The following is a 14,838-nucleotide window of genomic DNA, read 5'->3' on the forward strand; positions in this document are numbered from 1 at the left end:
GCTTCTCTCCGTGAATGGTGCCTTTCGAGCAAGTTTGGCTAGTTTTCGTTAGGTGGATTCGAGTCAATCGCCGGATTGTGGGACTGATGATAGAGTGGACCACGTCCTCTATATCTGTCCCCGATATGAGATCGAACGTTCACGAGCTTTTAGGGAACTTGAGAGAATACATTACTTTCTGGATCTCCGTTTTAACTGGATGATCCGCGAGGAATGGTCTATAGCGGCCTGTTTTCTTCGCACCTTGCGGTGTGTAGGTCTGCAGAGGGAATTGGTCGAGGTATTTGTTCGTGGCAGAATTCTGGGAGGCTAGGGTTCCAGCCTAGGCATTGGATTGGTTGGAGGCAGGCGCAGTGGCATCGTCCACGCCATTGGTATTGTGTATGATTCGATTTGGGGCTCCCGCTGGCGGGGGTGGCCGCGCTGCCGGAGTATGGGTAGCCTGGGACCAGGGGCGTAGCTTCGTTCCGCCGGTGGCAATTCTGATTGTGAGTTGGTAATGCCGCGCGATACTCCATGATTGGACGGTGTAGGGGTGAGGGGATTATCCCCGGCTCCTACACGGACCGGAATTAAGTTAAGTTCCTCTTATTAGGTGACTTAATTTGGTCGAATTATTTGGGTGTACGTCTGGATTTCTATGTTGCGTAAAACATAATTTTGATCGGTATGAGTGAAGCACTGATTTAACTTTCAACTCGTTTTTTTTCTGAGGCATTCATAGTCACGAACGGTGCTATCAAATTAGGACTAGGCGTGGGGTCCGCGCTTCCGCGGATTAGGTTTGAGAGAATCATGTCAGGTTGGATGTGAAGATTTCCGTTGAGGCCTACGTGAAGGCAAATTTTGATTTGTATTTTTCGGATGCAAATGTCTGCCGAGGCATTTACATCGGTGGCATTCCGACCGAGGCCTGGCTGATGACTGAGATATAATCAGTTAGAGGGTCTAAAGATGACTTCCGGTAAAGTCCCTCAGGGCACGGATCTGAGGGGGTGGTGTGGAGACCGGTAACGTCACAAGGTGTCTTCCTCCTTCGGGGTTGGGATGGTACATTGTGGAGATGGTGAATGAGGGAATGGAGAGCGGGTCCTTTCCAATTTGTTGGAAAGAGGCCCGGTTAGTTGTTTTGCCAAAGAGTAGCAGGGATTGATTTGCATGGCATTTCTCCCGCCACCACACCATTCGGTCGCCCTAAAGCATAAAATCGAATGTCTGTGCGACAAACGGCTACTAATCCTCGAAACAACTTAGCGACCAGTGTCCTAACTAGCTCCTAGAGCTAACCTAATTGCGTGACTGAACTAAGCATGATGCCACACATTACTTGCTTCGTGTTTCACCGCTCATTTGTCATAAATTCTAAAATGAATAAGCGCACCCTGTCAACTACTAAAATACATATGACATTCAGTAAATTAAATTTATCTAGTAAAGAGAGCAATTCACTACCACGCCCAAGTTGCTGAATGCTAGCAAGTAACTGTACATTAATATTAAAGTGCTTGTATCTTTAATTGGCTGATCGCCAGCCATAACTTTCGAGAAGCTTCCCACAACAGCGATGTTAGGAGTCTTTCCCTTAAATAAACTACTGATGCCGGTTGAACAAAGCGACGGCATCAAAAAATACCCACACGGTCCGACATCGCGGCTCACGCCACATTGACTCACAGCTTATGAGTGGCCAACTTTCCCCTTGACCTCTAAGTTCCAGGGTTGCATGAGTTTTGGCCCCTCCCAAGAGCTGGACAGTTAAACATCATATGTTCGTTCGACTGGACTTCCCCGCAGATGCACAGCTCATCAGCAGCCAGGCGGAACCGACACAAATATTGGTTCAATTTCGCGTGGTTGGAGAGCAACTGGGCACGCGTTGCCAATAAAAGCGAAACAGACGCATACCATCCTTCCAAATCCTGTATAAATCTATACAAGGACCTTCCCTTAGTGGTATGTCATTCTTGCTGTCATGCATCCATCGCGAGTCATGCTTCGCAGGCGAGAGAGGGGCAAATGAACGAAATTTAGAACCGGTGCATTGTGATCACCGTTCGGCTCTGGTATAGGCCCGGCTCGAACCGCATCCCAAATACCTCGGCTTCCCTGCCTCTTCGCAACTTCCACATGGCCGCCCGAACTTTTACCACTAAATCGATTGGAAGAGCCTTTTCCAATATGATGGTACTCTCGTAGGAGTTGTTTTAAAAACACCAGTGTATACTATTAAGGCTCTGCGCTGGGCACTCCTTAAATTCTGAATAAGTACTCTATTTCTGTCCAACCTATGCGCCCAAACAGACGCAGCATAAGAGGCCATACTTTTGAAGAAACCTCGGTACACCATTTACAAATGACAGCCCGACAGCCCGTAATCCTTCTGAGCAATCCTCCTAAGCTTTTGCATCACAGAGACGGCATCCGCCACTACTTGCCTAATGTGGTTGCTTAACAGCAACTTCTCATCAAACAAAACACCTAGATACTTATGAACTTCAGTTCGGCTGATCATACAGCCTGTATACTTAATGTGGGGGTTACGACTGTACGATAATTTGTCTGCACCCTTGAGAAGCATATACTTCGTCTTTGGCAAAGAAATTTTTAAAATTTGCATGTCCATCCAGCCTTCCGCGGTCGACAAAGCCGCCTGCGCTCGGTCTTCTAGCTGTGGTTGTGAATTACCATGAACTAAGAGGAGACAGTCATCGGCGAAAGCCTGGGCCGTGACCCCTTCTGGGAATGTCAGTTCCAGAAATCCGTCAAATATCATATTCCACAGCAAGGGACCGAGAACGGAACCCTACGGGCTTCCCCTGGTGATGGATGTTTCCACAGCCAGATGCGCATCTCTAAACACAGCCGTACGGTTAGACAAACAGTCACGCATTACGGCCTGCAGGGCTACGGGAAAATCGCGACGTTCCAACTCATAGAGGACAGAATTCAACTGAAGGAAGGAAATGCTGCCTCTAAAAGTCTACAAAAATTGCCAAAACTTATTTACAGTCAGCGCTTTCCACCCCGGCAAGGACATGAAGCGGTGCCAACCTCTGCATGATACCATATTGGCCTCGATTTAGAAGACAGTTCATATCGATGCAATCCCAGAGCTGTTCCACAACCAGCCTCTCAAGCAACAAGCCGATAACTGGCAAGAGGCTGATGGGTCGATAACAGCCGTCCTCACTCGGATCCTTTTCTGATTTTAAGAGCACCCTCACCAAAGCCAGCTTTCAAAATTCGAAAAGTAACCTCAGTTATGACACCTCGAGAACAGCCTGCCAAGCGGCTCTCTTACGACAGGCAGTAGATGATAGAAAATATCCGGCTCAAGTTGGTCAATACCCGATGCCTTTCTTAGTGCCATTCGATAAACCACTCGGTCTATATCCACGGGATCCACAGCCCACACGCCAGGGTATGGTGTCTCACCTGCCCTGACGCCGACTTCTGCTTTACCGTCTGGAGCATCTGGAAACAGAGTATCCAGAAACGCCTGACAAGTCACCAGAGATGTTAACGTGTAATCCCGACCAACAAACTCGCATTGAACACAGGACAGCAAGTGCAATGACTTTGGCCGGTAACATGACTTTGCGAGCTGCCAGGGGCTGCGCTGCAACTCGCGCATCGAGCCATGCCAAAACTTGAGTTTGGCTTCCTGGATGGCATGAACGTATTAACTACAGAAGCATCGGTAGACACACAGGCCCTCAGCACGCACGTCATCAACGATATTCCCTGTTAGGGGGCGACGCTGGTACCTTCTACGCGCAAATCTCACCTTTGCGCGCAGCACACTCAGGTCAGAGAATCACCACCACCTTTTCTCGGGCCGCCACCTGCGATCAACAGACGGCCTCCCGAATAAGGAGGTCATGACAGCTCCAGGCACTCTCTTAACTGACCACTACTCAAGGGTCCGTCCATTGGGAGTAGCCGCCGTAGGACCCTATCGCTGTCAATCTTGATGGCCCGACCGAATTTTTCAGCCATTAATTCCACCTCCTCACTGTGCTCCATGCGCTATTCCAACTCCTGTAAGGCAGCGCGAACTCGCGCCGGAGTCTGTCCCGATCCAGGTTCCTTAGGTTCCACCGGGTTGGTCTAGTGGTTAACGCGTCTTCCCAAATAAGCTGATTTGGAAGTCGAGAGTTACAGCGTTCAAGTCCTAGTAAAGCCAGTTATTTTTACACGGATTTGAATACTAGATCGTGGATACCGGTGTTCTTTGGTGGTTGGGTTTCAATTAACCACACATCTCAGGAATGGTCGAACTGAGAATGTACAAGACTACACTTCATTTACACTCATACATATCATCCTCATTCATCCTCTGAAGAATTATCTAAACGGTAGTTACCGGAGGCTAAACAGGAAAAAGAAAGGTTCCTTAGGTTATAGCGATCCGGATCTGGAACTCTTAGACCACCTCCGTACGCGATCTCATAGATTATAAACCTATGATCGCTCACACTGGCCTCGGGCCAGACAGTCCAACTACTTGTACACTTAAGCAGATCTCCCGTCACCAAGGTGACGTCGATGTAACTTTAACGCAGTTCAGAAGAGAAAGTTGGCGGTTGTTCTGCCTCGTTAAGCAAGTAGAGGTTCCTGACTTCAACGAACTGTACGAGACTAGCGCCTCTGGAGTCCCAAGCAAACCACAAAGAACCGAAGAGTGGCGAACCCCAAGCGGAAGACTTGGCGTTAGCGTTCCGAGCAACCAGCACTCTGATGCCCGGGAGACCGTCCAGAATCCGCCCCTACTTCGCCAACAAGTCATCAATAGTTCATCCAAGCTAGAAGTATCCCGAAACCAGTACAACATCAAGCATACCCCTCGTGACTCGCCCGACGGTGAATTACTCATCATAAAACTAAGGCATCCAGAAGACACCCAACGAGACCGAGCCGAATACGATTGCAGAGAGCGGCCGTTCCCTACGAGATGAATAACATCTGCCCCGCGGAAGCCGACCACCCCATCCCCGACCGTGGACGGCTCCTGGACCAAGAGGACCTCGAGGTCGTACTCTTTAAGAATCCTCATGGCTTCATTGGTGGCCGCCCGGGAATGATGCAGGTTTACCTACCCCAGGCGCAAGCGTTCGATATGGTGACGACCGTACTCGAAAGCTTCCCCCAATTCAGGCGCCGCTATACGCCGTATTATATAAGAACTTCGCCCGGCCTATGTTGTATGAGCTGCATTTTTTCCCCCCTATCCGGTGTCCAGCATCATAGCCTTTCACCAAGGCACAAGAAGCGCACTTTGCTGGCGCGGACATATCAGGGCAGTTAACTGCTCTGTGCCCAGCAAGGGCGCAATGACCACACATCTCCGACTGCACTCTATAACAGAGAGAGGTGTGACCAAAGCCTTGACATTTGAAGCACTGAAGTACTTCTGTATAATCGACGACCCTGAGAGAGGTCCATCCAAAGAACAGCCGATCACCGGCCACCAAGACCTGCCGGATCTTAGACAAGGTCTCAGTTACCCAGTGGCTCTTTGAGGCTTCTTTCCGACGCAACTCCCGGATCACCCTGGTTCCCTTGAGGAAAGATGGTTGAGCGAGTACAGGCGGATCGGATTGTCGCTGAGTTGGATGTTGGAGAGAGCATTAACCTGAACCAGAACGGCTTCAGGAAAGGCCGGTCTACCGTACAGGTGGTGCAATAAGTGATAAATTGGGCTGCAACAGTCAGACAGAGCACGTGGCGGACTCGGCGGTTGCTGATGTTGATTGTAGTAGATGTTCGGATCCATCCCTGGAATGTAATCATGGCGGCTTTGACTGAGAAAGGCATCAATAGGTACCTTCAACAGCAAATAAAGGAATATTTGCAAGACAGGTTTGTGACCGCCGAAACGTGGGTGTCTGCGGTTTAAGATGTATAGGGATCCCGCAAGGATCAGTCCAGGGGCTCCTCGTTTGGAAAATCTTTTACGATGGTGTACTTCATCTTCCTCTACCAGAGGATACGAAAACTATTTTCTATGCGGACGATCTGACTGTGTTGGTCAGCGGGAAAACAGTTAGAACTGCAGGAGAAAGGCAATGATGGGCTGGCGGTGATTGACACATGGATGAAGAGACATGCTTCGCCATTGCAGCAGGGAAGAGTGAATTTATCATCCTGACGGGTAGGAGAAGGGTTGGCCATATTGCCTTAAGGATAGGCGAGTACTGTTTGCAATCTCGGATCACAGTCAAATACCTAGGTGTCACCATCGACAAGGCGAGTCGATTTAGCAAACATGCCCTAGATAATTGTGTAATTGTGATAAGGCGAAGACCGTGTTATCTTTGAGAAGGCTGATGTCGTCGCAAGTTGTTCCGAAGGCGTCTAAGCGCAAGGTGATTATAGTGGCTATGATGTCCACCTTATTATTCGCGGCACCAGTTTGAAGAATGACGGTGGAACGACGGAGAAATCTTCAGCGACTGCAAAGCAATCACCGTAAGGCTTTGTTGGGGTGTGGTCTTGGCCTACAGGACCGTTTCCTATGAGGAGGTGTGTGTGTGTGTGTGTGTGTGTGTGCTGGCATCCGTCCCCTCGGTGGGTTTGTTGATACAAGAGAGGATCGAAAGACAAGGTGGTACTGACAGAGCAGAGATGTTGGCGTATATGCTGTGCATTTGGTGTAACAGGTGGAAGACTGGAGGAAAGGCAGCGTGGACGAGGAAGGTAATCCCGAACCTAGAAACGTGGTGCAATAAGAAGTATGGTGAGGTTATCTATACTGCACAAGTGCTGTCAGGCAGTAAGAGTATAGACCGAGTCCCGCTTCCTGGTGGGGTGGGGAGGGAACAATGGGCATACATCCATAAATCATGTGTAACATATGTGGAAGTTATAACTAAATTCTGTCGGCAATTTAGAATGGAATTCTGTGACCAACAGAGATAAATTGTTTGTAAATGTAGTTTTGAGATTGTTATAATTACACAGAAGCATTTTAGGATACTATGACAAGCTATTGAAGAAATCTGATGAGAAATAATATCCCTAACATCTTCTGTGAAAATATTCAATTTTTAAAAATCATTTACATGACTGTTCAAGCTAACATTGCTTATAGTTCTGTAAATTACACTGGTCAAGATAAAATTTGGAACTGAAAAGAGAGTAGTTGTTCTATATAGTATTTTATATGCTGAATCTGAATACATACTTCAAAACAACCCATCAAAGAACATTCTTAAGTTACAACCTCTTAAATTTATTCGTTTTATAATTCGTGTAACAAATAATACAGATACGTTAGTACATCTATATGCTTTCTTATTCACATCTGATTTATATTGTGATGCATGCTGTAGACCTATACTTGATACACAACAGTTGATGTCATTTCATGCCAAACCAGACATGTATAGACATGCCAGTGAGTCAAGTAATTAGTATTCAACATGAAATTTTCTTCAGTATGAGTTCAGCTCTTGGTATGCTGTGTTCTTTAGTTCTGGTAATGGTTTAATCGTATACGTATTATATATTGTTTCATAGTGATGCCATAAATTTAGTGAAATATTTTTATGACAGAACAACCTTTGGTATTATTTTAATGAACGTCAAGATTTGTTAAGTTGTGTATGCGTGTGTTTTATTGCACTCCAGGGTGAAACAATTTTATGAAGTATTTTAAGTAAATAATATTTATAAATTAAAACTTAATTATTTTTATAATTAACTAAGTATTTCTGTAATATTTCAATTTACTTTTATTCATTAAAACATTTTACAATGAATAATATAATTTTTATTCATTTTACAATGAATAATATAATTTTTATTCATTTTACAATGAATAAAAATTCTCCAAATATTTTTTGTTACATTTGTCGAGAATTCTTTCATGAAAAGTCACCAGTGAAACCCAGCATCAAATCTGCTGAAACTGCTTGAAAAATTATTTTTACTGTCCTTTGGGAGACCAAGGTAAGTCCTGGGCTTCTTGTAGCATCAAGTGCTATGTTAAACCAACCCAGTGGTTAAAAGAAAAAAAGACCATTTGCCTTTTTGTGTACCTATGATTGGACGAGAGCCTACTAACCATTATGATGACTGCTATTTTTTCTTAACAAATGTTAATTATTTTAATTCAAACAATAAAAATACAATTTGCATACTCAAATGTTCATTAAGCTATGACACCAATACTTCATGGTGTTGATTCACTGATTCCAATTGATCCAACTTTTTAGAAAGAAATTTCTGAATCCCCAGAAGGCTTAATCAATGAATCCTCAACTTCAATAGATAGAAAAATCAGATACTGAACCTCACCTGAACTGAGTAACCTAATTCACGACTGCATGTTGTCGAAACAACATGCAGAACTCCTAGGTTCACGTCTTAGAGAATGGAATTTGTTAAGGGTACTAAAATTTCAGTATATAGAAATCAAAATGAAAATTTATTGAAATACTTTAGAAGAAATGGTTTAATTTTTTCCTGCCATGATGTTAGAGGGCTAATGTTTGAACTGGACATTGAATATGTCAATCATGTTTGGCATTTACTTATAGACTCATCAAAAAAGCTTAAAGGCAGTGTTGTTACATAACTTGAATAAGTTTTTTTTCTATACTGGTAGTACATGATGTGTAGGAATGAAAGAAATATATGAAAGTGTCAACAATTTTAAAGGCTATTAAGTATGATGAACACTGATTGTGAATCATTGCTGACCTGAAAGTGCTTCTTCTCAGTATCCAGAGTGGCTTTATAAAATATATGGGTTTCATGTGTTTGTGGGATAGTTGGAATACAGATCAACACAATGCCAGATCAAGACTGGCCAAAAAGAAATCAGTTTACCCCAAAAAGGAAAATGTTGTCAATATTCTGCTTGTCAAAGCAAATCGTATTATTTTACAACCTCTACATATAAAACTAGGCCTGATGAACAATTTTGTAAAAGCATTAGACAAAGATGGAGAGGGCTTTAAATATTTAGCTGAGGATTTTTCACAATTAGGTGAAGCCAAATTAAAAGAAGGAATATTCATTGGGCCACAAATAAGAAAATTAATTCGTGAAAATATATGACAGCCAACTGAACCCTACAGAACTAGCAGCATGGAAGTCATTCAAACATGTTGTTAATGAATTTCTTGCAAACAAAAACACTGAAAACCATGATCAGCTCATAAATGAACTCTTAGTGAACTACAAAAATTTAGGCAGCAAAATATCATTGAAAATTCTTTTTTACATTCCCATTTAGACGTTTTCTCTTTAAACTTAGGTGACCATCAGCAACGAACAGGAGAAAGATTCCACCAAGATATATTGCAGATAGAACAATGTTATGAAGGCAACTGTGATGAATCTATGATGAGTGACTACTGCTGAATGATAAAAAGAGAAGACTTCACTCAACACAAAAGGAAAATAAGAAAAAAGAAATTAAAATTTATATGTAAATGTCTGCAAAATAAAAGTAGTAATTTTAATTGTAAATATTATTTTTGTATTCTATTATTTAAGAAGTTTCTCAATATTTTAAATGGTCATACCTAAAAACTGAGGGTGATAAAGAAAAACTGATTTCATTTTAAGATTCAGCATAAAAAATACATTCTAATTCACCTACTTTTATCTCAGTTTGAAATTATTATTATTTTTTTTTTTTGTTGACCTATGTTTTCAGAACTGTATTTATATTAATTCATAAAATAAATTTTATAAAAACCATTATTTATACAATACTACATTTACTTCTTCAAACTTTTTTCACACTCTACTGACTTTATTTTGGTTTTTATCAATCCGAATAAATAAAACGTTTTACTTGTCAATAGTAAGTACTATTTTACTTGCTAGCCTAAAACTTGAGAAGTGTAATTTTTTCACAGGATGTTGAAATTAATCCAGGAACTTCAGAGTCCTTTACTTTCTCAAACTTTCATTTTCATTTTCAAAAAACACTACTGCTTATTTTTATCAAGAGATACGTGAGGTGGAACCAAAACTTAATTTGAGATATCAAGTTTACGCCATTCTATATATATATATATATATATATATGTCTACATCTAATTCTATTTGGTTTTATATTATCTTACATAAAATAGAATTCTAGGATCTTCTTTGCTGTCTGTCAACATAACACTCAAATTTTGATATCAGTATTTTTATCTGACTCCCCAAAAAGCAGTGTATTGTATTTAGGGTGTATTTTGTTCCACTGTAGCAGCTTAATGGCCAAACCGATTTAAATTTATGGCCCTACATTGGAATCCTTATGTTAACACGATTGTCATAGACTATATAAATATTATATATATTTATATAAATATATATGTAGTAGTGGAGATTATTAAGCATTGCCCAAACTTTAATGAATTGAATTAATGAACCGTGAATCTCTATCACTGTGTAAGCTGGGTTTAAACTGAATGATTCGAATGAATAATACTACATAAATAATAAAATTAAATATATGTTAATTAAAATAAAATTTAATAAATTTAAAAAAATTTCTGTTTAATAAAGATCTCTGGTTAATAAGAATGGACTTTCCATGGGGGACTGCTTGTGAGGATAGAGTGTGGTGAGGTGATGCAAACACTTGTGGGAGGCTAGAAAAATCATTACCATCAATTGGTAACAAACAGGGTGACCCTGGGGTGATGTTTTGGGGGGTGCAATAGGGTGTTCTTATAATATCTCTGCAAACAATTGTCTGATTTTCAAAATTCAAATGGAGTATTTGTTGGTAAGTTGTAGGCTAACTTTTGCATACACAGGTACACTCTCTATCTAACAATTAACGGTTATTCAGAAATGTTATATCTTTGCAACCAATCTTCCGATTTTCAAAACTCAAATGGGGTATTCGCTAGTATAATACAAAATAATGATGGAGCCAAACCAGAACAAAAAGGGCAATGTTTTTTTTTTTTTCAGGTGTTGTACATGACTGCCCAAAAAGGAGTATAATGTTTTTAAGGTGTATGTATGTATATATATTTGTTCCACTGTAGCAGTTTTACATTATGGAAAGTTACGCAAATATTTATAACTATATAAATATGTATATACATATGTTTAATTGTAACTAAAAGGTCACAAAAAATTATATGTATGATTCTAAATCGATAGTATTTTCATTAACTATTTAAAAGAGTTGTGTTTAAGAACTGCTACGATAAAATTAATTATGGTGAAATGAGTTACAATGAATGAATTATGGTAGTAAAATCTATTAATTTATTTTATAATTGTTGTTACTGTTGTTATTTATTGTTTATAAATATTTAAGAAAAAAGTCTTATGATTTTTTGACGGGCAGTATGTTTGATCATGTAAGCAAGCATGTCCTTTTTCTTCTTGCTCTTATTTGTTAGTGTTGCTTCTTCTTATTGACCATTTACAAATATTTAAGAAAAAAGTCATATGATATTTTGTCAGGCAGTACATTCAATTATGTAAGCAAAAGGCTAGACCAGTAACACCATCAACTGGTAACAAACAGGGTAAAATGGGGTTTATCTAAGTCAGGTACACTCTCGATTGGTAAATGTTATTATATCTTCAAACTAGTCTTCTGATTTTAAAAATTCAAAAGGGGATATTTGCTAGTATAACACAAAATCATGTTGGAACCAAACAAGAAAAAAATTAACTGATATACTCAGAAAAATCAAATGGCCTGTGTTACACCGAGACCACCTTGAGCCCAGTGAGCACCCACAAACGGTCTTTGTAGAGTTTGATGACTGTACGATCAGAAGTAATGTTGTTGGCATTGGATTGAGCATCGAGCTCACTATTGTCGAATTTGATTCTTCAGGGGGACAGGGCAAAATGGAATGGCATATGCTGCTATTAAAATTCGCTGGACTGTGACAGAGCATAAACTGCAGGGAACTACCCTAGAGCTTGTTGTAGATCTGAGCACTCATATCTTTGCCAAGGGCCAGGCCTTCGTTGCATTGAGTCGTGTGAGACAATTTAGTCATTAGTTGTTTGGATCCAAGAAAATTGCAGTATGATCCAAACGATAAAAAGTCTCTCAAGGAACTCAACCGATTGAGAAATCAGTAAGTTTAGATTGGTTAAATAAATAAATTCAGTTGTTTACAGTTTCTTCATCTGGTTCAGTACATTAGATACGTTATAAACATAAGTTTTCGAATTGTGAATTTTTCTCGACGATTACTAGAAAGTATTAAATAATAAAATCAGTTACAAAAATACAAAACCTCAACTACCAAAAAATAAATAAACTGAATTAAAAAAAAAAGAAAACAAGGTATGTTTATAAAGGACTAAACATCGTTACACAGTATTTAATTAGATAAAATAATAGGTGACCGATCAGCTTTCAGACAGTTTTAATTTGTTTACATATATTTTTCATGTTGTAGAAATAGCGGGCATTTAAGGTTGTCTAATGATTAAATTCTCACCAGGTCTTAACATTGATAAGAAAATTTTGTCCTTCAATGAAAATAAATAAATGTAGTGGGGGGGGCTCTGAATAGTACTAATTGTTCTATATTAAGGAGCTCTGAATAGCAATTATTCTGTATTAAACAGCCTCCCAATTGCATTTAAATATTTTCATTGGAGGACAACATTTTCTTATCGATGTAAGACCTGGTGAGAACTTAAACATTACACAACCTTAAATGCCTTCTATTTGTACAACATGAAAAATATATGTAACAAATTAAAACTGTTTGAAAGTTGATTAGTCATCCATTATTTTATTTAATTAAATACTGTATGATATTCAGTCCTTTATTTCCATACCTTGTGTTCTTTATTTTAGTTCCAAGTTATTTATTTTTCGGCAGTCATGTTTTTTAATTTTTATAATTGTTTTTATTATTTAATACTTTTTTGTCAGTATAAAAGCTACATTCCTTACAAATATATATTAGTCACAAAGAAAAACTTAAACATTGTAGAAATCAGTGACATATGATATTAATTCGTTTAAGTGTAGAAACTAAATTAGATTAAATTGTATTATTTTGTGTTTTATATAAATTTAATAATCGTATTAATACTGAAAGATATTCTATTATGAAATGGGTTTTGTCATTAATATTTTTCTTGGAATTACAAAAAGGTTAATAGTTTATTACCCAAAAGGCTAGTAAGTGGCATTCATTAAGTAGAAAATTCTAATTTGAAACATCCTTTCTTACAGTTTTGCTTAAGATTCAATTTATAATTTAAAAAACACATTGTATTTATTTATCTCATCATTGGACGAATAACAATAATAAATTGATTTATTTACACATTTGCAAATATTTGTCATGTTTAAAACATAATCTTTGTATTTATATCTATGACAAAGACACTGATATATCTGTGGATTGCTAAGTTGATATTTATAAAAACTGTAATGGTTAAAGATGCAAAATAAAAATAGTATCAAAAATACAGTTTAATGAATGTGTCACTAGGTTGAATTTCTGAAATGAAAATTTAATTCCTAACTCTTTCTCCTAACTTACAGTCTATTTAACATTTGTTCGTGTTTTTAGGTCACAAAAAATAAATATTTGTAATAAATGTTATTTATTCCAGCCTCAACTCAAAACATCTGAAAACATTACCAAAATCACTAAACTGGGATTTAGACAATGGCTACTTAGATAACTCAAAATTTGAAACTTATCCTCAAAGAGTTTTACATGCAGGAAAGAAGTCTTCATTAAATATAGTGATGATGGCGTATAACAAAGATTTGGATTATTCATGTCGTGGGGCAGTTCAGGGTTTTAAGGTTTGTTAAAACAATCACACATATTTTTAAAAAAGTTTTATTTTTCTTCGCTGTAAATGAGTTAATTTACATGCCCCTGTTGTTATAGGCTGTTTTACAAAAAACAGCCTATAACAACACTAGTGTTGCTATAGGCTGTTTTTTAAGTATGACTAGCTCAAGATCCTACTACTACTGTCCCCTTCATACTATTCCTTACTACTAATCTCAAAAGTTGAGAGCCTCTGAGTGAGATAGAGTGACATGGTTTTTGTTTAATTTTTTAGTAGCATGGTTTTTAAAGTTAGATGTTAATTGATATGGTTGTGATTTTTTATTTTATGTATTATGTTATCTTATATTTCAGAATCTGAATTTTATATGCCTATTTCTAAGTTTAGGGATTTTTTGTAAGCTCAAGTATGACAAGTTTATTGATCTAGGGCATTTTCCAGAGAAGGTGAACAATGGAATTGTATCAGAAGGAATGGTGCTTATGTTATAACCACTAGATGTGTAATTTAACTGATCCTTTAAATTTGATTTAAAATTATAGTAACTGGATGTTAAATAATAATCACAACTTAACTCCATCAGGAATAATTATAAAACTTCTTTTCAGTTTGTTTATTGGTTCCGTATGAAAAAATATCATATAATTAAATATGTAAAGAGTTATTCAATAACTGTTTTAAGAAGTATGACATAACAAATAATTTGGCTAACATTAGACAAATTATTCAAAATGAAATGGTTAAAATTTTGATGATGAAACCAATGATTAACCATTAATCATTGATGGCAGTGAAAATGAATGTAAATAATTTTCAAGACAAAACTGGAGATTTTTAATACTAATAAATTTTTCTGATAAGTACACTCACACAATGAGCTTTGCGCACTTATGTTTTTTTTTTTTTTGATAAAGAAACAAAATTTTATTACGTTCTTTTTTCCTGCTGTTTGCATATCACTTTAAGGTGCAAATGTTATATTATTAAATCTGTTGTAAGCAAGGAATCTGTTTAACAATTTGATTGAAATTTTTATTGGTAAGTTTATAGTTTTTGTGATAAATAAATCTTATTTAT

At 38.3% G+C, this 14,838-nt stretch overlaps 1 protein-coding gene across 1 annotated transcript in view; it reads left to right on the plus strand.

Moving 5' to 3' along the window:
- LOC142317768 (pickpocket protein 28-like) overlaps positions 1-14,838 on the plus strand; it is an 88,970-nt gene that overhangs the window by 52,520 nt on the left and 21,612 nt on the right. Inside the window, exon 6 of the mRNA XM_075354318.1 lies at positions 13,570-13,768. Coding sequence (XP_075210433.1) covers positions 13,570-13,768 — 199 coding nt within the window. The remainder of the gene's footprint in view (positions 1-13,569; positions 13,769-14,838) is intronic.

Source organism: Lycorma delicatula, chromosome 1, assembly GCF_047948215.1.
Source record: "Lycorma delicatula isolate Av1 chromosome 1, ASM4794821v1, whole genome shotgun sequence".
Classification (NCBI taxonomy): Eukaryota; Metazoa; Arthropoda; class Insecta; order Hemiptera; family Fulgoridae; genus Lycorma; species Lycorma delicatula.